The following is a 23,512-nucleotide window of genomic DNA, read 5'->3' as shown; positions in this document are numbered from 1 at the left end:
CTTGTTATGCAGAAGACTCAGGTTCATCTCTGGCCAGGGAACTAAGATCCCACATGGTAACTAAGCCCAAGAGCCACAACAAAAGATCCTGCATGATGCAACAAAGATTCCATATGCCACAGCTGAGACCTGATGCAGACAAATAAATAAATACTTTAAAATAAAAGCAGATGGACAATGACAAGAGCTGGTGAGGATTTGGAGATCAGAACCCGCATACACTGCTAAGGGAATAAAAAATGGTGCAGCCATTTTGGAAAATAGTTTGGCAGTTCCTCAAAATGTTAAAACGCAGAAACCCTAAGAGCCAGCAATTCCACTCCTATGTATCTACCCAAGAGAAATGCAAACATGTGTCTTCACTAAAGCTTTTACATGAATGTTCACAACAACATTATTGTACATAATAGCCAAAAAGTGAAAACAACCCAAACAATTATAATGTGTATAAACAGAATGTGGTATATACATACAACTGAATGTTATTTGGTAATAAAAAAGAATGACGCACTAACACATGCTACAGCGAAATGGACCCTGAAGACATTATGCTAAGCGAAATTAGTCAGAAGACATTATTTTATTATTCCGTAATTATATGAAATAGACAAGTCCACAGAAACCAAAAGCACATTAGAGGCTGCCAGGGCTGGGGAAAGGGGAAGGAGGGAGTTGCTAACAGGTACAGAGTCTCTTTGGGGGTGAAAAAATGCTCTAAAATCGACTGTAGTCATGGTTGCACAACTCTGTGAATGTACGAAAAACCACTGGGTGGTACACGTTAAACCAGTGAATCGTATAGCATAGTATGTGACTGCAGCCATGAAATTAAGAGACACCTGCTCCTTGGAAGAAAAGCTATGACAAACCTAGACAGTGTATTAAAAAGCAGAGACATCACTTTGACAGCAAAAGTCTGTATAATCAAAGCTATGGTTTTTCCAGTAGTCATGTATGGATGTGAGAGTTGGACCATAAAGAAGGCTGAGCACCGAAGAACTGATATCTTCCAATTGTGGTGCTGGAGAAGACTCTTGAGAGTCCCTTGGACAGCAAGGAAAAACCAGTTAATTCTAAAGGAAATCAACTCTGAATATTCATTGGAAGAACTGATACTGAAGCTTCAATATTTTGGCCACCTGATGCGAAGAACTGGCTCTGGAAAAGACCCTGATGCTGGGAAAGATTGGGGGCAGGAGGAGAAGATGGTGACAGAGGAGACGGTTGGATGGCATCACCGACTCAATGGACATGAGTCTGAGCAAGCTCAGGGAGATGGTGAAGGGCAGCGAAGCCAGGCGTGCTGCAGGCACGACTTACTGACCAAACAATAGTAGGTGAATTTTATCTCAATAAAGCTATTGTAAAAATGAACAACATTAGAATGAAAACCATAATGCTCCAGAAAGGGACCTATATGAAATGCTTCATTTTAGAATAGAAAGAACAAGTGATAGCTAGCCATACGAAAAGAAAGAGAAAATTTCAACTCTGACTGACTGCCATTACCGGCCCAAATGCCTCACTCCTTCCCAAATCTACTCCTCAGCCCTGTGATTTTGCAGCTCCTCCCACCAAACAGGCAAGGTTTAGTTTTGTGGCTCCTTGTCTTTGGGTTCCACCACATGACTTGTTCCGGCTGAAAGGATGAAGCACAAGTGGCCGTGTGCCACTCCTGAGCGTCAAGAAGTCTTGCATGTTTCCACGTGCCCTGCTGAGCTTCTGCCACTGTCATGAGAACCTCCCTTGGGCAGGTGCTGCCCATTCAGCCTGAGCTCCAAACTGAACACACATAAAGCAGAGTCACCCAGCCGACTGACAGATCTAAAGCCAAGAGCAAAGGTGCCCAAGTCAACGTGCAGATCAATGGCTATTTTAAGCACTGAGTTTTGGGGCAATTTGGTATGCAGTATTATGGTGGTGATATTAAAACTAATACAGTAACCCATTCTCCCACTGTATTTTGAAGAGGTTCCATGAAAGGAAGTGATTATCAAGGTAGGTTCAGCTTAACACCTTGAATAAAAATAGTTTCATTTACTCAGCTTAAGAGAATGATCTGTGTATCTCAAATGATATTTAATGCTTGTCCCTTTAAGCTCTTACACTAAAGGTTGAGAACAATTTAAGATTACACTCTTTCATCTTACTAATTTTATTATTTTTGGATTTTTATTTAAATAAATTAAAGATGGAATAATACTAATTTAAATAAACTATGTACTAAACAACTAGCGATAAAGATATGAACAAAGTATAACCCATATCCTCAAAACTTTACAGGGATATAAACAGGGAAACAAACAACAACTGAAAGAGACAAGTGAAGTGTTCTAAGAGAACACAAAGGGTCATCCAGCAGCAAAGATAATGAAGCGGAGGCAAATTTTCTAAATTATATACATGCAATATATAATTATAAAGGGCTTCCCAGGTGGCACTATTGGTAAAGAACCCACCTGCCAATGCAGGAGACCTAAGAAACGAGGGTCTGATTCCTGGGTTGGGAAGATCCCCTGGAGGAGGGCATCGCAACTCACTCCAGTACTCTTGCCTGGAAAATCCCATGGACAGAGGAGTCTGGTGGTCTACAGTCCATGGGGTCGCAAAGAGTCAGACAGGACTGAAGCAACCTGGCATGCACACACACAGATATCTCCATCATCACGACTTGTTTGATGAAAATCGAGAATATCTTCAAGGTTTCTAGCTGTGACGCTCAAGCCAGATGCTTTCAACAGCTATGGGACAGGCTAAAAGATGCTGACTCACTGTAAACTTGGTAAGTCTAAACTGAATTTCCAGAGCTCCATGGAGCCTGTGTGCCTTTGTACACGATGACTCTGGCTTAGTTTCCTGTCCTCTAGTAGCTGGCACTGGACCATTTGGTCTCACCACTGGAAGCTTCCTGAGTCTCTAGCCTTTGCCTCCACTGTCCAAAGTCTGTCATTCACTGCTGTCCACTGCTATGCACTTCTCTACCTGTAATTCCTTTCTAAGTTCGTGATAACCTTTAGTTCAGCTTTTAGAACTTCTGCTATCCACGAAAGCCAGAACTTCTGCTAGCCAGGCTAATACATCATCCTTAGGCCTGCAGGTTATTTTTCACCATTGCACAGAATGCAGAGGTTCAAAAACAAGCTCCTAGTTCCCCAAACTTCAGGTTTATGCCAATTCCATATGACTAGGTTATTTAATTCTGACCTAAGACTGACTCACTACTGTATCTATGAAATTTAAAACATGTACACACCATTGCAGGAGATTTTTTAAAATTGCCCTTTCTGACAAATATCATATGGTATAGATTATATAAGGAATCGAAAAAAAATGGTACAAATGAACTTATTTACAAAACAAAATTAGTCACAGACATAGAAAGCTTATGGTTACCAGGGTGGAAGGGATAAATGGGGAGACTGGGATTGACACACTATTTTATACAAAAGAGATAACCAGTAAGGATCTACTGTATAGCACAGGGAACTTTTCAAAGCTCTGTAATGACCTATATGGGAAAAGAATCTTAAAAAAAGAGTGGATATATGTATAACTGATTCACCCTGCTGTACAGCAAAAACACAAAATTTTAACTCAACAATACTCCAATAAATTTTAAAAATTAAAATTACAACTCTAACTGCCTATTCTGAATAATTATTAAACAAAAAACAAACAAAAAAAGAGTTAAAAGAAAATAGTCTTTTAGAAACAGGAAAAAGATGAAATGTAAGTTTCTATTTTTAAAAACATTAACTTTTTAAACAGAAGCTGAAATACAAAAAATATGAATTTCTGAAATAGTAGCAAAAGAGAGAAAATGTTAAATTGTTCAGAAAGTAGTTTCCATATAGCTTTGAGGTCTCAAAGGAAGTTTCTTGCAAACTATCTTCATTTGAAAAAAATTTCCCCAAAACTGTTTTGCTAATTGCAAAAACAAAATAGCAGAGTTCCTCTACTTATATATGTGTCATATATGTCACATATTTAACAGGTGCCCATTTGGGAGAATTATAAACAAATAGCAGTCAGTGTGTGGGCACTGAGGACTGGAGAAAAATGAAGATGACTATTCTAAAGGGCCTGTGGTCCTTTGTAAATGTCTCCCTTAGGAGTTCAGTTCCCAGGCTGAGCCACTTTCATCCTCTATGTGCCGAATGGATATTTGGAAGTCAGGTACATCTGGCCACAACAGGTGACCCAACTTAACAGTAACAATTTTACTTTTATGTTTTCTTCAAAGAGTAATGAGACATCAGGCAAATATCACTTTCTCTATGTGCCCTGTCATTTTAAGGACACGTTCTATTCTAAAATCCTGCACCTGACAAACTTCACCTTTCAAGTAATTCTTTGGAGGAAAATAAAAAAAACCTGATCATCTATTATGTATTACAGGTCCTTAAACCGCGAAATTAATGACTGATCCTACCTTACCAGAGTTCACCGCCAAGGTGGGAAGAGAGCCACGTAAATACATTCAATACAAGGTCAGAAAATCATAAAAGCATAGCCATCTGACAGGATCAGATAAAGAAGTACAGGCATCAGAAGAATATTTCTTCTGGGCCAATCAGAAGGCTGTAACAAGAGGAAGGACAGCACTTCAGCTGGACCTTGAAAGACAGAGAAAGGCTAACCAGGTATACCAACCAGCTTAAAGAAAATGGGAAGCAGTGAGTAATCCAGCCTGGCAGAAATAACAAATTTTTAAAGACGACATAGGACAGTAGGGTTAAAAAGCCAGATTATTTTGACAATCAGACCGAAGATTGGATTTTATACTGTAGGCAAATAAAAAAAAACCCTAGGAATTCAAATGCAATACAATCCAAACAAGTGACAAGTAAAGAGCAAAAGAAAGAACGACTTCATGTACACTACACAGCATTCATTCCCCACTGAGTCCTCTTCACAACTCTTAACTGAAATCCATGACTTAAAAAAAAAACGTCTAAACTACAGTAAAAAAACAAACAAACAATTTCTTTCCAAGATCAATTTCTCCTCCTTGGCTTCAAATACACAATGCTCTCCCTTACATGAAATAAAAACGAAAGGCTCGATGACTCTGCTGTCTCTCAACCATCCCCCTCCCTTGTGTCCTCACGTCGCATCTCTCAAACGAATGGCCAGCACCCAAAGGGTCCTTTACTTCCTCACTACCCACCCCAAGTGGGCTTCCCCCCCTCTACTCTGATCTTTATTACTGCACTTTCAGGAATGGCTTCCTTTGCAAACTCAATAGCCTGTGTTTTTCTTCATTCTCTTTGAATCCTGAAGCTTTTTACACTACTGCCCCTAAAAATTCTGAGCCTTTTCTTTTGTCACCATCACACTTTGCTAATTATCCTACCTCTGATGAAGCTTCCCTTGACTACTCTTCTTTCCTCCATTTCTCAACTGAGTATCCCAGGCCTCAACGTGAGTCTTTCATTCTGTGCACTCTGTACTCTCCCTTCAGCTATCCGACCTGTGGTCCCAGAAGTATTCCTGTAATAAGATTCAGCTGAGCCCTATGAGGTTAGGTTTGAAAATGGTTTTAAGGTATTAAACCTTAATACTTTTAAGATATTAGTGCTTGCATTACTCAGTGGCACAGGTAAGAGAATTCATTCTCTAAAACTAGCTTTTACTTCTAACAGGAGTATTTTTGCAAGCACTTCTGAGAAATGAATGTAAATTTCTGGGCATTTACAAAATCAGAGCAAACAATCAGAGGTTTAAAAGTTAAGACTGTCAGGCAAGGCCTGAAGGTTTAGTCAAGTTTGGAAAGCCAAGCTGGAGTATTCTGGGCAAAAATTAAGACAAGGAAACAACAAAAAGTCATGCACTATACTTAGGTCAAATGTGTATAACCAGGTTGAACAAACAATTAACAAAACTTGGCTACACATGTCCTATTTAGGTCAAGAGTGAAGCCCAAGCCTGAGGCGCTCAGACAGAGGGAAGTGGGTGTGCCTGGCAGAGGTGAAGAGTGAGGAAAACAGATAACCCACCGCTCACAGCCCCTCCTCAGGCAATTTAAAGTAGAAAATTTTCCAGTACACTTCAAACAAAAACAAAAAACAGGCAAAGAAGAGGATTATCCACCATTATGAAGAAAACTACCTTCAAAAGATCAAAATAAACTTAAAAAAAATTTAACTTTAACTCAAGTCACCATTTTTCTTGTTTTCTGGTTAAGCAGCAGTGGACTGTGAAACTTGTTACTAAAAGATGACCCACAACACCAAGACCGCCCTGGTGGCTCAGATGGTAGAGTCCGCCTGCAATGAAGATCTGGGTTCAGTCCCTGGGTTGGGAAGGTCCCCTGGAGAAAAATGGCAACCCACTCCAGTATTCTTGCTTGAAGAATTCCATGGACAGAGGAGCCTGGCAGGGTTATGGTCCATAGTGTCTCAAAGAGTCAGAAACGAATGAGCTAGCGTTTTACTTACAACACATTTCAAAGGCAACAACTGAAATCAATGACAACTTGCAAACTAACATTTCTAGTTCTTTTTATGCAACACTATTCAAACATCTCCAGAGAATTCTCACTAGAATAAACATCTCAAAGTTTAAATGTTGGTTAAATTGTGAAACAAGAAAAATCTTTTTTGGGGGGGAGGGACAAGAAAGGGATAAGGGATGAAGAAGTACAAGTTACTATGCATAAAACAAATAACCTACAAGGATATATATAGTACATCACAAGGAATATAGCCAATATTTTATAAAAACTTTAAATGGAGTATAATCTATACAAATATTAAATCATTAAATCACTATGTTATACAGCTGAAACCAACAATGTTGTAAATCAACTATGCTTCAATTTTAAAACATATTTTTAGAAAAAGAAAAATCTTTTCTGCAGTGAGGAACTCTACCTGGAGCCAATTTGGGTCTAAAAACAGAGAACAAATAACTTGCTTTTATAAAGCATGTAGCAATTTTCAAAGCCTTTTCACATATATTATCTCACTGAATACTGGCAATAACCCTGTGGAGTAGGACAGGCATTAATAACCACTGTACAAAATTCAACACTGGGACTAACACAAGACTGTGCATGCATGCCAAGTCGCTTCAGTCATATCCGACTCTATGTGACCCTATGGACTGTATTTGCAGCCTGCCTGGCTCCTCAGTCCATACATTCTCCAGGCAAGAATACCTAGAATGGGTTGCTGTGCCCTCCCTCCAGGGGATCTTCCTGACCCAGGGATTGAACCAGTTAATCAGAGATGAAAATGAAAGAGAAGAGTGAAAAAGTTGGCTTAAGGCTCAACATTCAAAAAACTAAGATCATGACATCCAGTCCCATCACTTCATGGGAACTAGATGGGAATAGTGGCAGACTTTCCTTTTCTGGGCTCAAAAATCACTGCAGATGGTGACTGCAGCCATGAAATTAAAAGACTCCTTGGAAGGGAAGTTATGACCAACCTAGACAGCATATTAAGACGCAGAGACATTACTTTGCCAACGAAGGTCCGTCTAGTCAAGGCTATGGTTTTTCTAGTAGTCGTGTATGGATGTGAGAGTTGGACTATAAAGAAAGCTGAGCGCCGAAGAATTGACGCTTTTGAAGTGTGGTGTTGGAGAAGACTCTTGAGAGTCCCTTGGACTGCAAGGAGATCCAACCAGTCCATCCTAAAGGAGATCAGTCCTGGGTGTTCATTGGAAGGACTGATGTTTAAGCTGAAACTCCAACACTTTGGTCACATGATGCGAAGAACTGACTCATTGGAAAAGACCCTGATGCTGGGAAAGATTGAAGGCAGGAGAAGAAGGGGACAACAGAGGATGAGATGGTTGGATGGCATCATGGACTCAATGGACATGTTTGAGTAAACTCCAGGAGTTGGTGATGGACAGGGAGGCCTGGTATGCTGCAGTCCATGGGGTCGCAAAGAGTCGGACACGACTGAGCAACTGAACTGAACTGAATCAGAGATGAAAATCACCCTCCCACTAAAGATTTATCAATTTAAAAGAAACCAGAACAGAATTAGACCCTATCTTAGGGTTTCAAATAAAATCTAATGAGTGATCACTTATATTCAGTATAATTTACAAACATGTAAAAAACAATCAAGACACACCTCTACTTTAGTGCCTTTCTAAAAAATCCTTTAGTGGTTCTTCATTATATCAAACCTGGAACTCCAAAACAGAGATTATCAAGTTTTCTTTCCAAGATAGAGTGAACTGAACAAACCAAGAAAAAGGATTTTCTATTAGTTCTCTATTAGACTAATGCATAGTCATCAGACTAATGCCTTAAAAGTATTCTCAAACCTAACTTTCTCAGAGGAGCTCAATCTAGTCTTATCACAGCAAATGAGTGCATCTGCTTTATTTTCAGCTGTGGCTCGAAGGAGACCTATTAACAAAATCTGAGAGGTAATTCATTGTGAGCATCATGGGAACTAACTGTAGATTTTCCCTGTAAAATTGAATTTGATCACCTGGAGCCCCTCTAGATACCCAAGGGGTTAAAAATTCCAGAAGAGGCGCACTCTGCCTCTAATTCTTTAAGTGAGGATTAGCAAACAACCCATAGAAACTCAAAGTTGCTAACGTTTCTTGATTTATACATACAACAAAACCACCAGTTTCTTTTAAATCCTAAGAAGGAATCATTTAAACTCCAGAAAATATATTATAGAATTCTGAAAAATCAAATTATTACTTATGGCTCTACTGTCAGGGACAGCAATCACATAAAAGTTTCAGGTGCTAAACATAGCCAACTAAAACAGTACCTCATGAGACACTCTCAGGACATCCTTGATTTTTCACAGGATGGCTTAATGATAAAAAGGTAAGAATACATCTGTGTCTCTTTTTCTGTCTCGCATATAGGGTTATCGTTACCATCTTTCTAAATTCCATATGTATGCGTTAGTATACTGTATTGGTCTTTATCTTTCTGGCTTTACAGACTTTTGGACTCTACGGGAGACGGCGAGGGTGGGATGATCTGAGAGAACAGCATTGAAACATGTATATTTATCAAGTGTGAAACAGATCACCAGTCCAGGTTGGATGCATGAGACAAGTGCTCAGGGCTGGTGCACTGGGATGACCCAGAGGGATGGGATGGGGAGGGACATGGGAGGGGGGTTCAGGATGGGGAACACATGTAAATCCATGGCTGATTCATGTCAATGTATGGCAAAAACCACTACAATATTGTAAAGTAATTAGCCTCCAACTAATAAAAATAAGTGGAAAAAAAAATTCACAAACTCTCAAAAAAAAAAAAAGTACAAATGATGAAAACTAAGTTACTAATGTTAAACTAAAACACAATTATACAGAACTATGTAATAACTCAACGCAGTGGCATTTATATCTCTAAAATAAATGATTACTGAGAAGTATTTTGAGAAATGCTTGAACAGTAGGCATTTTAATTCATAGTACTACTTGATAAATTACAGGCTGACATGGTTACCAACTCTTCAGCTCTCCCCCTCCCCAAGGATTTATAAGAAACATTGAGGAAAATCATTCCAATAAAAATTCACAGTCTTAGCTTCAGCTAATTTTAGCTTGAATCATGTATCACCAAAACATTACTGCCACAGCACTTTAACTACAGGCAAAACATGTTTTAAAAATAAAAGCAAATCTAAAGTCTACAATGCTGCTCACACATCTTCAAGTAAATAGTTTCTCTCTGAAAAACTTTGAGCAGATGCAATGATCACAAGACACAATCAGATATGATCACAACAGATCCAGTGATACGTAACAGAAATCCAAAAACAGATGTAACTTCCATTTGCTCCAGAGATCCACCTTGTTTATCTCTCTCCAGTTTTAGCATTATTTGCAAGCATCTGACATAACAATGTCCTTTATCACAACAACGTATCACCCCAATATAATGCAGTTCTCAGAGCAAATCTTCAGACAGGTAGCCCAGCGGGAGGTATGCACATTCATTTGTTCAGTAAATATTAATATTTGCCAAACCACCTATTGTATGCCAGGCACTGGACAGAGTACCAGAAGAGAAAGACTTTCATCTGTGTAACTTGTGGTTTACTGACATCCTTCAAAAACACACACAAAATGTGAGGAGCCCTACTAAGGAATTTGGATTCTATTCTAATGTGGCCAAAAGCCATTCAAGAGGTTTGTTTTTTTTTTCACTGAAGAGTTTTAAACAGAGGACTGAGGTGACCTGAATCAGGCTGTCAGAAGACTACTCAGGAGAACGGATGGTGGTTGTGCAGAGAATGGAGGGAAATCAGTGTGGAGACTAACAAGAAATTCAAGCAAAAGAGGGCTGGCTGAGAGCAGTGACTATGGGCAAAGCAGCACACAGTCAGTGTTAGAATTCTGGTGTCCAACAGTCTTGACTTAGAACCATTTTTCCATTTATATACTTGGGCAAATTACTTACACCCTTGAGCCTCGGTTTCCTTATCCATCAATGCTTTTAAAGCCGCAGCACACAGAAAACACACAACAAATTATGATATACTATCAATACTTTGATAACAAATTCAACTGAATGAGGTTCACATGGGCTGACTTCCTCCCCCCCACCCCTGCTTACACCAAAATTAACCCTAACATAAGTAATTTTTACCAAGGGCAATTATACACAAGTACTGCAGTGACTCATCGAGAGAGAAGGATGTTTCTCACCCACCTTACGCTAAAACAACTGCTCATAAACATACATCGAGCAAGGTCTTTTTCTCAAATTAATAAAACTCTAGTTTGCACCTTTAATGTGTGTTTTCACATGCATTCTTTTATTTCCTCAGTGCTTATGAATAAAAACGAGACAAGGAGAATCTTGCCGTTGATCATGATAAAGACTGTGGTGTTACTACCAATTATTTTAACTTCTTCTGTCAATCGCTTTTATTTAAAACTATTAAGGGACAGTACCCTCACTCTGACAGCACTGAGACACCAGGGAACTAAGCTACCAGAAGCTTTCTTTTGTAAACTATAGGTTTACAAACATTCAGCTGTCTGCAGTTTCCCCTTACATTTTTTTTTTTTCAGTGTGAAAAATTCTTTATTGAAGTTGGCGGTTAATAGGATATTGGTGACATTAACAAAATAACCGGTTTGGTATTTTGGTTGAGGAAACTAGATTAATGTAAGTTTAGGCTTGAACTGATATTAAGTAAACGTATTCTACTCTCTCTAGAATAGTCAGGAAACCTGTACACAGGAGAAGATTATTTTCTGGGTTTTGTTTTTTAAAAATGATCTGAGGCTTGGCTGCATGAAAAAGGGGAGGTGGAAAACTGAGCAGAGAGGTAGATACTTGATGACATTCAGCCCAGGAAGGAAGCGGCAATACTGAGATCCAAATTCAAGCTCTTCCAGGGACAAAACCTATAAACACCCTGGTGTAAAGGTTCTGGATCTGCCCCTGACACTTATCCTTTCAACAAAGGATGAGCCACTCTGAAAACCTATCTATTCAATCGTTCAATAATTACTAAGCAGGAACTATAGGCAAGACAAAGTGCTGGGTGCTAGAGGAGGACAAAAGTTAGTGGAATTGCATCCTAACCCTCAAAAAGCTTGGGTTTTCCTGGTGGCTCAGTGATAGAGAATCCGCCTGCCAATGGAGATACAGGAGACTAGGGTTTGATCCCTGGGTCGGGAAGATCCCCTGGAAAAGGGCATAGCAACCCACTCCGGTATCCTTGCCTGGGAAATCCCATAGACAGATGAGGCTGGCGGACTACAGTCCAAGGGGTCGCAAAGAACCAGACGAGACTTAGCAACTAAACAACAAACCTTCAAAAAGCTTAGCTGGGCTCGGTGGCGTGAACCTGTAGCCCCAGCTACTCGGGAGGTTGAGGATGGAGAATTGCTTGAGCCCAGGAGTTCTGGGCTGTATGCACTATGCCGATCAGGGGTCCGCATTAAGTTTGGCATCAATATGGTGACCTCTGAGGAGTGGGGGACCACCAAGTAACCTAAGGAGGAGTGAGCCAGCCCAGGTCAGAAACGGAGCAGGTGAAAACTCCTTGCTGATCAAAAAGCTTACCATCCAGTGAGGAGACTAGGTACTCACACATGAAAAGGAGTAAGGCAGACAGAACAAGTGTCAAAAACAAAGAGCTCACTTTCAGTTGGGCTGGTCAGAAAATGCATCACAGCTGGATACCAGAACTGACAGAATTTGCTAGGAAAAAAAAGCAGGCACAAGAAACCAGAGAACAGCATGAACATATGTGTAGGGGCTTTCTTAAAAAAAAACAAAAAAAAAAACTATTATGAAAAATTTCAACATGCAAAACGTATACAGGATAAATGGACTCGCCACTGAGCTTCAACAATCCTCAACTCAAGGCCAATTTTCTCTTATAATTTACATGTCTGCCTCACAAAAACCCTAAAGGAACCTATTTTCGAATATTCCTACATTTTTCACTGACTCCATCTTCAGACAAATCCATACCACAGTAGTCTCCACAAGGCTGACTTTCCTAAAGGCCACATACAAATAAAGTGCAAGACTATTTTCAAAAAAATCAACTCTTGATTGTTTGCACAAACCAACGGAACAGTGACAAAGATATTCCAACATGACAAGACAATTCAGAACGGTTTGCATGTACTTTGAGATTACCTTTTCCATACTTAAGAGTTCAATGAGCATGAATAAAATGATGGAGAATTCATGTCCTGAAAAAAAGCATCACAGGTGAAGTATCTTGGACAAATCATTTGGGCTCCTGAGCCTAAGTTTCCTTCTCTATAAAATACAGAAAGATCACCTACTTCAGTTACTTTTGAGAATCAACTGAGTGTATATGTTAAAAGTCACACGGTTGGCTCTTTGTATTACCCCCCGACTGACTTGGGAAGAACTAGTCAGGAAGAAAGCTGCCTTGTTTCCCAATCTTCTCCCCTTTCTCAAGATGATGCCTGGTTTCCCAACCCTCTCTCTCAAGATGATGTAAAAACTTTCTCCATCTCAAAACGTGCTAAAGGTGAGGAGCTAAGCGTTCTGATTTCAAGGAGCTTCTTTCTTCACCTGGAAAGCAAATTAAGGGACCTGAGCTTGAAGGAAGTACTCAGGAGGATAAATCTTATAGTGTCAAACTTCACAAAATACCTCCTCCTTACGACACTGCCCCTCACCTTAACACGCAGAGCCGTCCAACATCACACAAGAGTGTGGCCTACCTAGTACCTAGTAAAACACTCTCACTAGCCCCACTTCTCTGCCGCTGCGCTTACTCTGACCCATCCACAGCCCCTCTACAGCACACTACAGCAGGGCGGCCATAGGACACTCAGCGCGGCCAGCATGCTAAGAAGCTCAAGACGAGGCATGCAAGGGGCACCTGCACTTGCTTTTTTAACTGTCCGTGAGAAAGCGCGAATTCTAATCCGGTGTTCCGAATCACGTGCTATGGAGAAGCAGTTCACCGTTGCTCAAAATAATCAAAGAAGTTTAAACATCTTTTAAAAAATATATATGTTGTCACAATTGTTCATTAAGATTTTCATTCTTCCTTTAGCATTGCTTTCTCTATCTTTTTTTTCTTTTTTGTATGTTCGGAACTGAAGTTCTCTTTTGAATTATCTTCTTCAATCACCAATCCTCTTTCCCTATGAGAAGACATAATGCGTTCCTCACTTTTCATAACCCCAGCCACCACAAATCATCCCCTGGGTTTAAAGCCTTCATCCAAAGCCATTCTTTTCAGGTATTACTCATTTCTTTGCTGTTCCCCTAAGATAATTATAATGTAGTAAGGCATAGCACCTTGCATTTACCCTGTAGTTTGTAAACTTAATTCATTTACTCCTTACAGCTTATGAGAAAGGTAATCCTATTTTGTTGGTAAGGGGAAAGGAATGGAGAACTTACTATCTTATCTAGTTATAAAGCAAGTTAGGAGGTGAACCCGACCTCCGAACCAACTTTAAACGCCAAGCTCTTCCCACCCTACTATGCTCTTTCCTAAGAAGGGAAAGCCTACAGTTCTATCAAAAACCACATTTGCTTCCAAGAGAAAACGATCTTCCAACAATCGCTCTAGATTGAAACCAGATTTTCCATCTCTGCACCTACCATCATCCCATTTCTCGCTTCCTCTCCACTCCACTCCACTCCTCATGGATATTATCGTCACTCCTTCAACCCCCTCCAGCATATATTCCACCTCAGCCGGCTAAAGGGAGGTGCATCCCCCTCTCCCCAAACCTCAGCCCTCCCTTCTCAGGACAGGTATAGTTCTCACTCCATGAACTACACAGTACGCTTGTCAGCCCTTAGCAAACTATTTTATAACTTTAATAAAGTCTCTTTAAAATGGACATGACTTGTAGCTCCTTCATCTCCACACTTGCCCCAGGCACCGGGCTACTTCCTATTCTACAGAACAGGGTACCAACCCTCACAAAGATTCTGCCCAGGCCCCACTGTCATCAGCGACTTCCTCTCCAAAATCTAGTTATCCAAACACGCTCCCCTTCCAACCTCTTCAGCAGGGTGTACCCTCCAGGGTTCTCCGGACTCTCCTTCCGCGGCTTGCCTCTGCCCACCTCACCAACTCTTCCCTTCACTCCCCGTCCCAGGGGTAAGGAGCAGCCCCAGTGGAGGTGGCTCCTCCTCCCTGACAACTTCCAAATTCGGCCTCGTATCACCTGTTCTCAGAAGATGCCTCTCGGCCAGTGGCCCCCGCGCCTTTGCCTTGTCCCGCCCCTCTTCATCTTGTCCCTTCCTCCTTTCCAAAAGCCTCCCCCTCGGTTCGGTTCCGGAGTGCCCGTGGGAATCCATTTCCCTCGCATGGGATTGCCACCTCGGGGTCAAGCTCCCCTTTCTCCATCACCTGCTCCGCCCATGACCAGATGACATCCGCCGCGGCCGCCGCCTCCTCCAAGCCCCTCCTCGGACGCCGGGTCCCCGGCCGCTCACCGCCTTCCGCGAGCGCCAGCCGCCCCCTCTGGCGGGGGGCGAGGGGGGCGTGCACCCCTATGCCGCGGTCCCCAGCCCCCCTCCACCCCCGAAGCGCACCTGTTCCTCCTCCTCTTCCTCCCCGGCCGGCCTCGTCGGCGTCCCGACCCCCACCCTCGCCGCGCCCCGGCCTCCCCGAGCCCCGCACTCACCACGAGTAGGTCTGCTCCGCCATGGCGCTGACTCTCGAGGGCTCTGCTGCAGGCTCGGGCCGGGCCGGGCCCGGCGGCAGGGGAACAAACGGGCGGCGGGCTCGCTCGGGCCGGGAGCGGAAGGCGCGGCCGCGGCCCGGCGCTCGCTCGCTCGCTCACACCGCGGACGGGCGGGGAGAGGCCGGGCTCCGAGGTGGCCCCGCTCCCTGGGCCCCGGGGCGGGGCGGGCTCCGCTCTCGGCCTCCCTCACCGGCGGCGGCGGCGGCGGCTCCGCTGCGGCTCTAAACCCAACATGGCGGCGGCGGCGGCGGCGGCGCTGAGAACAAGGGGGCCCAGGGGCGGGCGAACGGCAAGAGGGCCCCGCGCTCACTGCGCGCTGGGCCGCAGGGGCGCCGCGCTCGTGCGGCGGCGGCGGCGGCCCGGGGACATGGCCGGCGGGCGGAGGCGGCGGCGGCGGCGGCTGAGGGGGGCGCTAGGCGGTGAGGCGAGGCCGCTCGGCTCACACCCGCCAAGGGGAGGCGAGGAGGGGGCGGGAGGCGAGCCTTGGCCCCGCGCGGGTCACGTGCCCAAAACACGCTCACGTGACGCACGCGCCCCGCCCCTCGCGCCTGGCCCATGCGCGGAGACGTCGGTTCCTCGGTTCGAGGCGACTGTTGCTCGCTCGGCTTCTGGCGGTTGCACCGCCTCCCGCCGCTTGGTGCCGCCCCCTCCCCACGCGGGGCGGTCGCCTCGGGGGCCCTGTTACCTTCCCCTCTCGGAGGGGCTGCTGCAGCCAGCCAGTCAGGAGCCCGGTGCGCGTCTGTTGCCTGCCACTCAGCTGTCACCCATCCATCAAGAGTCTGCTGGCCACGGGCTCCCAAGTGTCAGTCAACCTGTCAGTCAGCAGGCGGGACGCTGCCTCGCTTAGTTGGTCTGATAGTTGGTTCATTCATTCGTTTAGCAAATAACTCCAAGCAGCCAGCTTTTATTGCGCCCAGGCTCTGTGCCAAGTCCTCGAGGGGCCAAGTCGAATACCCCATGCTGGCCTTCATGTGATCCATCAACAGATATTTATTGGGTGCCAACCATGTATCAATTCATTTTGCTGGGTCTGGCCTCTGAGCGCTTATATTCTAGAGGAAAAGACTTAACAGATGGCCCAAGCCGACAAATAAGTGAAGGTGCTTGCAGATGCTGCTAAGTTTTATGAAGATGATAACACAAGGTAATGGGACACAGCGTGAGTAGGGGTGCAGCCTAGTTTCCATGGTGAAGGAAGGCCTGGCAGAGAAGGTGACAGCTGACACCTGAAGGATGAGAAAGAGCTGACCACGCAAGAGCAAAGCTCAGGGAACAGTCCATCTGGAGGCAGACACAGAAGTAAATTTAATGGGGCTAGACCAAAGAACGACAGAGTGAATCTGGGGCTTAGGAGGAGAGAGGAGGGAGAGATGAACTGAACCTCGGGGCACTGGGGAATGCTTTGCCAGGAATTGATGAGGCAGTCTGAAAGAGTGAGCGTGTTACTAGGAGAAAAGACACTCTTTAGAAAGAATGACATGAGGCCAAGTCCCAACGATGTGAAGGCTTGGAGTGAGCTTGGATCCAGGAGTGGAATGGATGATGATTCCTGCTGTGGAGTGTTCAGAGAAGAGACTGAAAGACTGCTCTGAGGCTAGACTTTGAAGGGCCTAGCTAAGCCTCCCGGCCACTTACTATGTTCATGAATGAAAATGATCAGTGCAGCTCCAGGTTTTAGAAGCACGCCTGGGCAACAGACACAGTAGACTTCCCAGACCCCCAGTCTCCACAGGGAGCAGAGCTGGCACACCCGAAACCAGTATTCTCAAGATCCTCTGCAGCTGGCCCAATTTCAGGCCGGGATCAAGCACTGCTCCAGTTTCCCAGGACCTGCCCAGCCTTATGGGGGAACACCACGCCCTGAATCTATCTTCAAATGGATCAGTTGGCCACTGCCCATACATCTGCTGCTTGCCTATTCCCCAAGGGGAACCCTTTCATGAGAAAGCCAAATGTACTTTTCCTTCAGAAGCAATCTCTCCTTCCTCCTTCCCCCATTGCCGGCGACCAGGACCAGTTGGGTTCAATCTGTTTCCTGAAGCTCCACCAGTGAGTCTGGGGAAGGGGCCAGATGATAAGATCAGGTCCCCCCAGACATTTGGAGGCAGGGCCCCAAGAATATACCAGACCACCAAGGGCCCTTCCTCTGACCTTTCACAGAAAGATACCAGCCTGCAAATACCTGCCCAGCTCTAAATGGCGCTGGATGTGGGGATATCATGGGGAGATGGAAAAGCAAAGAGCCTAAATTTTTGATGTTCATTTAGTGCTTGCTGCTTTTCCAGATGCTCTTACAGAATGCCAAGTGTACCCTTGAATGTGACACATAGTCATTCTGAGTCTCAAAAACGTGAGACATCGGGGCCTTGAGAAAGGCTAGAAGCTACTGGCACAAATGGCTTTGGGAGGTGAGGAAGCTCCTTCCCTGGAGAGCTGAGACCAAAACAGATGAGACATGTCACTAAGAAAACAAAAAGACACACTGCGCCCCTGGGCAATTCACCTGGGTTTTCATTCCCGGTGAGTCAGAGGACGCAAAGCCAAGAGAAAACTCAAGTTTTGGAGGGATGGAACAGGAGGTGCTGATGAAAGAGTCAAGGCCTTCCCAGAAGCAAAGGGACCCTTCTGGGCCGTGAGAAGAATCCACTTGAAGAAAGGGGCGAGAAGCGTTCTGGGAGAAAGTATAGGGTGAGAAATGAGAAGAAAGGTTTCCTTCTCTTCCATGTAGACTAGAGGCCCCTCCAAGTGTCTCTTGGGAAAACATGTGAACGCGGACCATTATAGGAAGCCAAACAGCACTGGGCAGGGCCGGAGGACACCCAGGCCATGGAAGCCTGTGTAGGTGGTCCAGGCAGATGGAGTGTGCGCCCAGAAATGGGTGGCTGGAGTATGTCAGGCTGAGGTTGCCCAGATGCGGAAGGCACCTCCAGGTGCCAGTCAGGACTGCTGCAGGCTCAAAGCCTCCCGGAGAAGGCCAGGCTGGAGTAAATCTCAAGTCTGTGCATCAGCTGGAGGCTGCCCAGCCTGGGGCACCTGGGGAGTCACTTTCAGTCCTTCTGCCAGCAGCACTCAGCTCCAAGCTGGAGCAGCCCCAGGTGGTATCCGTGGCACCTCTGGGCCTCAGCTGGGGAGTCAGGTGTGCCTGGCAGGAGATGCAGGCACTGGCTCCCCCCAGGAGGGGTGCCCAGCTCCCTGCACCCCACCCTCCACCGCTGCACAGGTGAGAGGGCCACACCTTGTGAAACTTTTGTTGAAAGAGGCAATGGCAGTTCCTCTAATTATCACCACGGTAATTACAGGATTGCTCCTCCTACCCAGTGTGTTCAAAAGAGACTTGGTGAGTCTCCCCATGACGCATCACCCGCCTCAGGTGCAGACTCCAGGGAGCAGGCATTGCCAGGTTTGGCTGGGCTGCGTAGGTGCTGCTTCTGAGAGGGTCAAGGGCTCAGGTCTGACCGGTCCCCGCCTGCCTCTCCAGCCCTCTTCTCACCTCTTTCCAACACTCCCTTCCAATACACACACACACACAGAGTGAACTGCTTGCAGCTTCCAAAGGGCTGTGCTTTCTGCTTCTTAACACACACACACACACACACACACACACACACACACACACACACACACAGAGTGAACTGCTTGCAGCTTCCAAAGGGCTGTGCTTTCTGCTTCTTAACAGCTGCTTGTAAGCTTGAGGCTTGGTTTCTATGTCCCCGGGATTCCCTGGTGGCTCAGTGGTAAAGAATCCGCCTGCCCATGCAGGAGACACAGGTTCAATCCCTGGGTCAGGAAGATCCCATGGAGGAGGAACCCACTCCACTATTTTTGCCTGGAGAATCCCACAGACAAAGGAGCCTGGCAGCTGCAGTCCGTGGGGTTGCAAGAGTCAGAAATGACTGAGCAAGTTCTATGTCCCCTCCTTCAGAAAGTCTCACTTGACCAAATCCAGGCTGAGTTAGACACTCCTCTCCCGCATTCCCGCAGACCCCTGAGTTTCCCCCGTGTCCTTTAACACTTAGCACAGTGAACCGTCACTGCCTGTTGAGTTGTCATCCTCCCCCTTGGACTGTGCACGCCTTGTGGGAAGGGACTGTGGCCTGTCGCCAGTTTCACCTTTGGATCCCAGTGCAGAACTCAGCACAAAGAAGCTCAAAGTTCGTGGAATGAATGCTTGAGTGAGCAAAAAGGCAAACCAGGTTTCAGAACAACTGGTTCTACGTGATAGTCTCATGACTCTGCCCATGATCTCAAATTCAGCATCCCTTCCTGTTCCCCACGACCTCCTCTTTGACTGAGAAAGAGAAGCCTTTAAAGGAAGAGAAATCTCTCTTGGGGACATGGGTAAGACAGAAGATTGGAGGGAAGGTGCATCATGCTGAGCTTATTAGGTGTCAGGTCACTTGCAGTCTTTGATTATGAGTTCCTCTTAAAAAAAAAAAAACCTTTACTTTTTAAGACCAATTTTAGGTTTACAGAAAAATTGATGGGAAAGTTCAGAGAGTTCCCACACACCCCTTCTTCCCCAACAAGGTTTCCCTTATGATTTACATCTTGCATTAGCATGGTACATTCAGTACAGTTGATGAACTACTAATGGTACATTCTTATTAACTAAAGCCTGGAGTTTATATTAGGGTTCACTCTCGGTGTTGTAGAGTCTATCTGTTTTGACAAATGTATAGTATGTATTCACCATTGTAGAGAATGCTTTCAATGCCCTAAAATTCCCTTGTGCTCCTCTTATTCATCCTTCCCTCCCTCCCTCCCACCCTCCCACTCCCCCCGCCCCCACTCAGTAAATCCTTGGCAAGCACCAATATTTTCATTGTCTCCATAGACTTGCCTTTTCTAGAATGTCATATAGTTGGAATCATACAGTATGTAAACTTTTCAGATAGGCCTTTTTTTTCTTTCCACTTAGCAATAGCTAAGTCTTCTCTGTCTTTTCATGGCTTGATAGCTTTTCTTTTTTTAATCACTGAATTATATTCCGTTGTATGAATGTACCAGAGTTTGCTTATCCATTCACCTGTTGCAGAACATCTAGGATGCTTCCAGGTTTTGGCAAGTATGAATAAAATAGAATAAATATCCTTGTGCAGGTTTTTGGAATACCATGGGATTTTTAGAAGTGTGCTGTTTAATTTCTAAATATGTGGGGCTTTCCCAGTTATCCTATGATTATTAATTGCTGATTTAATTCTGCTGTGGTCAGAGCACATCCTCTGTAAGGCTTCAACCTTCTGGAATTTGTTAAAGCTTGTTTATGGCCCAGTCTTTGACTTATTTTGGTGAATATTCACAGATATTTTGGAATCTACACTTTTTTTTATGTTCAATTAATTTATGGCAAAAGAGGCAAGAATATACATGATGAAAAAAAACAGTCTCTTCAATCAGTGGTTCCAGAAAAACTGCACAGTTACATGATATTAGAACATTTTGTCACATAACATACAAAAATAAAGTCAAAGTGGTTAATGCTTAAATACAAGACAGGAAACCATAAAACTCCTAGAAGAAAATATAGGCATTTTTGACATAATTTGACATAAATATGACATTCTTTGACATAAATTGTAGTTATATAATATATATATCCTAAGATAAAGGAGACCTAGGCAAAAATAAGTCAAATGGGACCTAATTAAACTTAAAAGCTTTTGGACAGCAAACGAAACCATTGACAGTACAAAAAGATAACCAACTGAATGGGAGAAAATATCTGCAAATGATATGACCAGTGAGGGATTAATATCCAAAATGTATAAACAGCTTATATAATTTAATATCAGAAAAACCCAATCCAATTAAAAATGGACTGAAGACTTAGATGATATTTTTCCAAAGAAGACATAAAGATGTTAAACACATCCATGCAAAGATCCTTAATGTCACTATCATCATTCATGTGCATGCTCAGTTGATAAGCTGTGTCCAGCTCTTTGTGACCCCATGGACTATATAGCCCACCAGGCTCCTCTGTCCATGGGATTTTCCAGGCAAGAATACTGGAGTGGGTTGCCATTTCTTTCTCCATGAATCTATAAATGTATCTATTAAATTTGAGAAATCATCAGGAACTATATCTTCAAATATTTTTCTTTTGGTCGCACCACATGGTTTTCAGGATCTCCGTTCCCTGACCAGGGATTGAACCCAGGCCACAGAAGTGGAAGCTTGGAGTCCTAACCACTAGGTCACCAGGGAACTCCCTCTCTCTGAATATTTTTATGCCCCATCCTTTCCCTTTTCTTTTTCTAAAATTTGAATGACATGTGGTATGTAGATCTTTGAGTTGTCCCACAGGTCCATGAAACTCTGTATAATATTTTTCGGTGATTTCTTTTTCTCCCTGGTCTTAAGGATGGATAATTTGTGTTGATCGTTCTGCAGATTCACTCTCTCCTTTGTCATGTTCATTCTGCTACTGAACCTATCAAGTTAATTCTTCATTTCGGTTACTGTACTTTTTACTTCTGGAATTTCCATTTGATTTTGTTTTAATAGTTCCAGTTCTCTGCTGAAGTTCCTCATCTGTTCCTTCATTATGACTATATTTGGGGGGAGGCAGAGTTTGAAAATATTTATGAGTTGCTTTAAAGTTCTTGATGCTAATTCTAACATCTGGGTCATCGCTTTTTCTCTTTGAGATTGAGTCCATTTTCTATTTCTTGCTATGTCTAGCACTTGATTTTTGTGTGCTGGTTATTGTCAATGATAAACTGTACAGACCCTGGATTCTGTTGTTTCTCTCAAGAGTGTTAATTTTATTCTCTATTTGAGAGACAGTCATTCAGGTGGTGCAGCGGTAAAAGAATTCACCTGCCAATGCAGGAAATGCAAGAGATGCAGGTTTGATCCCAGGGTCTGGAAGTTCCCCTGGAGGAGGAAATGGCAACACACTCCAGTTATTCTTGCCTGGAAAATTCCATGAACAGAGGAGCCTGGCAGGCTACCGTCCATGAGGTCACGAAGAGTCAGACATGACTGAGCCCACACACAAAAATATTCTGATGAAACTACTTGGCCATTACCACCCCTTATATTCTTTAACCCTTTTATTAATCAGGGTGTCCCCTTACAGTCAGTATAACTAGCCCCCTTTATTAAATTGAGGCTTTGAAAAAAGTGAACCCATTTGTTCAAGGTCACATACCTAGTTCACAGCAGAGTCACAATTTGAAACCAACCAAATGACATAACCGTATCCTCGATCCACTTCACACCCATTCCCAAACATCTTCAGGATGGTTTGGATTCCAGCCTAGAGTCCACTGGAATTGGGAAGAGGTCAGCTCCCTCAAAACCCCCATTCAGGGTAGGGCAATAGTTTTCAAGCCAAATCAACAGAATCATTTACAAAACTGAAAAATAAGGATGCTAGGCTCCATTTACTGGCTCCATTTACTCCTCCAGCAGTAGGGACTAAGAATCTACATTTTACACTGTTTCCTGGTGGTAGTTTTTTCGTCAGTGCCACAAGGCTCATGGGATCTTAGTTCCCCAACTGGAGATCAAACCTGAGCCTCCTGCAGTGGAAGTGAGAGTGTTAACCACTGAAACGCCAGGGAAGTCCCTGTTTCCTTATGATTCTAATGCCCAGTCAGGGTTAAAAATCCCTGTGGTATGGGAATTCCTTGGTGGTCCAATGGTTAGGACTTGGCTCTTTCATGACTGTGGCCTGGCTTCAGTCGCTGGTGGGGGAACTGAGATCCCTCAGGCCACGCAGTCAATTAATACATCCCTCAGATAAAGGCAAAGTACCTCCCACAAGTATTCCTTTTCTTCTGTAGCTCAGGACTCTGACTTTCGCATCATGCTTCACCTGGATAGTGACAGTGATGCTGGGGTTAAGGCTGAGGGCTCTCAAGTCCCTCCCTTTAGGGGCCCATGTCCTGGCTCTGTCACCTGTTAGCTAAGTGACCTTGGGCGGCTGCCCTGACCTCTCTGAGCCTTTTGCCTTCTTTCTTCTTCAATGGAGATGATGACAGCAGCAACCTCATGAGGCTGTTGTAAAGATTCCATGAGATAATGCACATGATGTATTTTGCGCAGCACCTGACACCTGTAAACACTCCGCGGAGAGTAGCTATTATGATAAACATCCTCAGCTTTTCTGCTGCCTGGAGCTCTGTCCCGTCTCCTACCTAAATCCAACTTACAGAGTTAAACCATATCTGTAACTTCTAAGGTATTTCAAAATCCTTCTTTCCCCAAAGTTAACCCAACCTCTATCTTTGCAACTGATCCATCCCCACTGATGTCCCTCTGCTCTGGAGCAAGAAAGTTGTTTTTTGTTGGTTTTTTTTTTTTTAACTCATCCAGGTCTTCATTTGGGTGAGCAAAA

General features: G+C 44.0%; 1 protein-coding gene across 1 annotated transcript in view; it reads right to left on the bottom strand.

The window, feature by feature from the left end:
* The window catches only part of SPPL3 (signal peptide peptidase like 3), a 95,455-nt gene extending 79,821 nt beyond the window's left edge, over nucleotides 1-15,634 (bottom strand). The window contains exon 1 of the mRNA XM_043438911.1: nucleotides 15,106-15,634. Within this exon, the coding sequence (XP_043294846.1) occupies nucleotides 15,106-15,128 (23 nt within the window). The 5' untranslated portion in view covers nucleotides 15,129-15,634. The remainder of the gene's footprint in view (nucleotides 1-15,105) is intronic.
* Nucleotides 15,635-23,512: the final 7,878 nt, after the last annotated feature.

This window comes from Cervus canadensis, chromosome 1 (assembly GCF_019320065.1).
Source record: "Cervus canadensis isolate Bull #8, Minnesota chromosome 1, ASM1932006v1, whole genome shotgun sequence".
Taxonomy (NCBI): Eukaryota; Metazoa; Chordata; class Mammalia; order Artiodactyla; family Cervidae; genus Cervus; species Cervus canadensis.
This window is presented reverse-complemented; position numbering and strand designations above follow the sequence as displayed.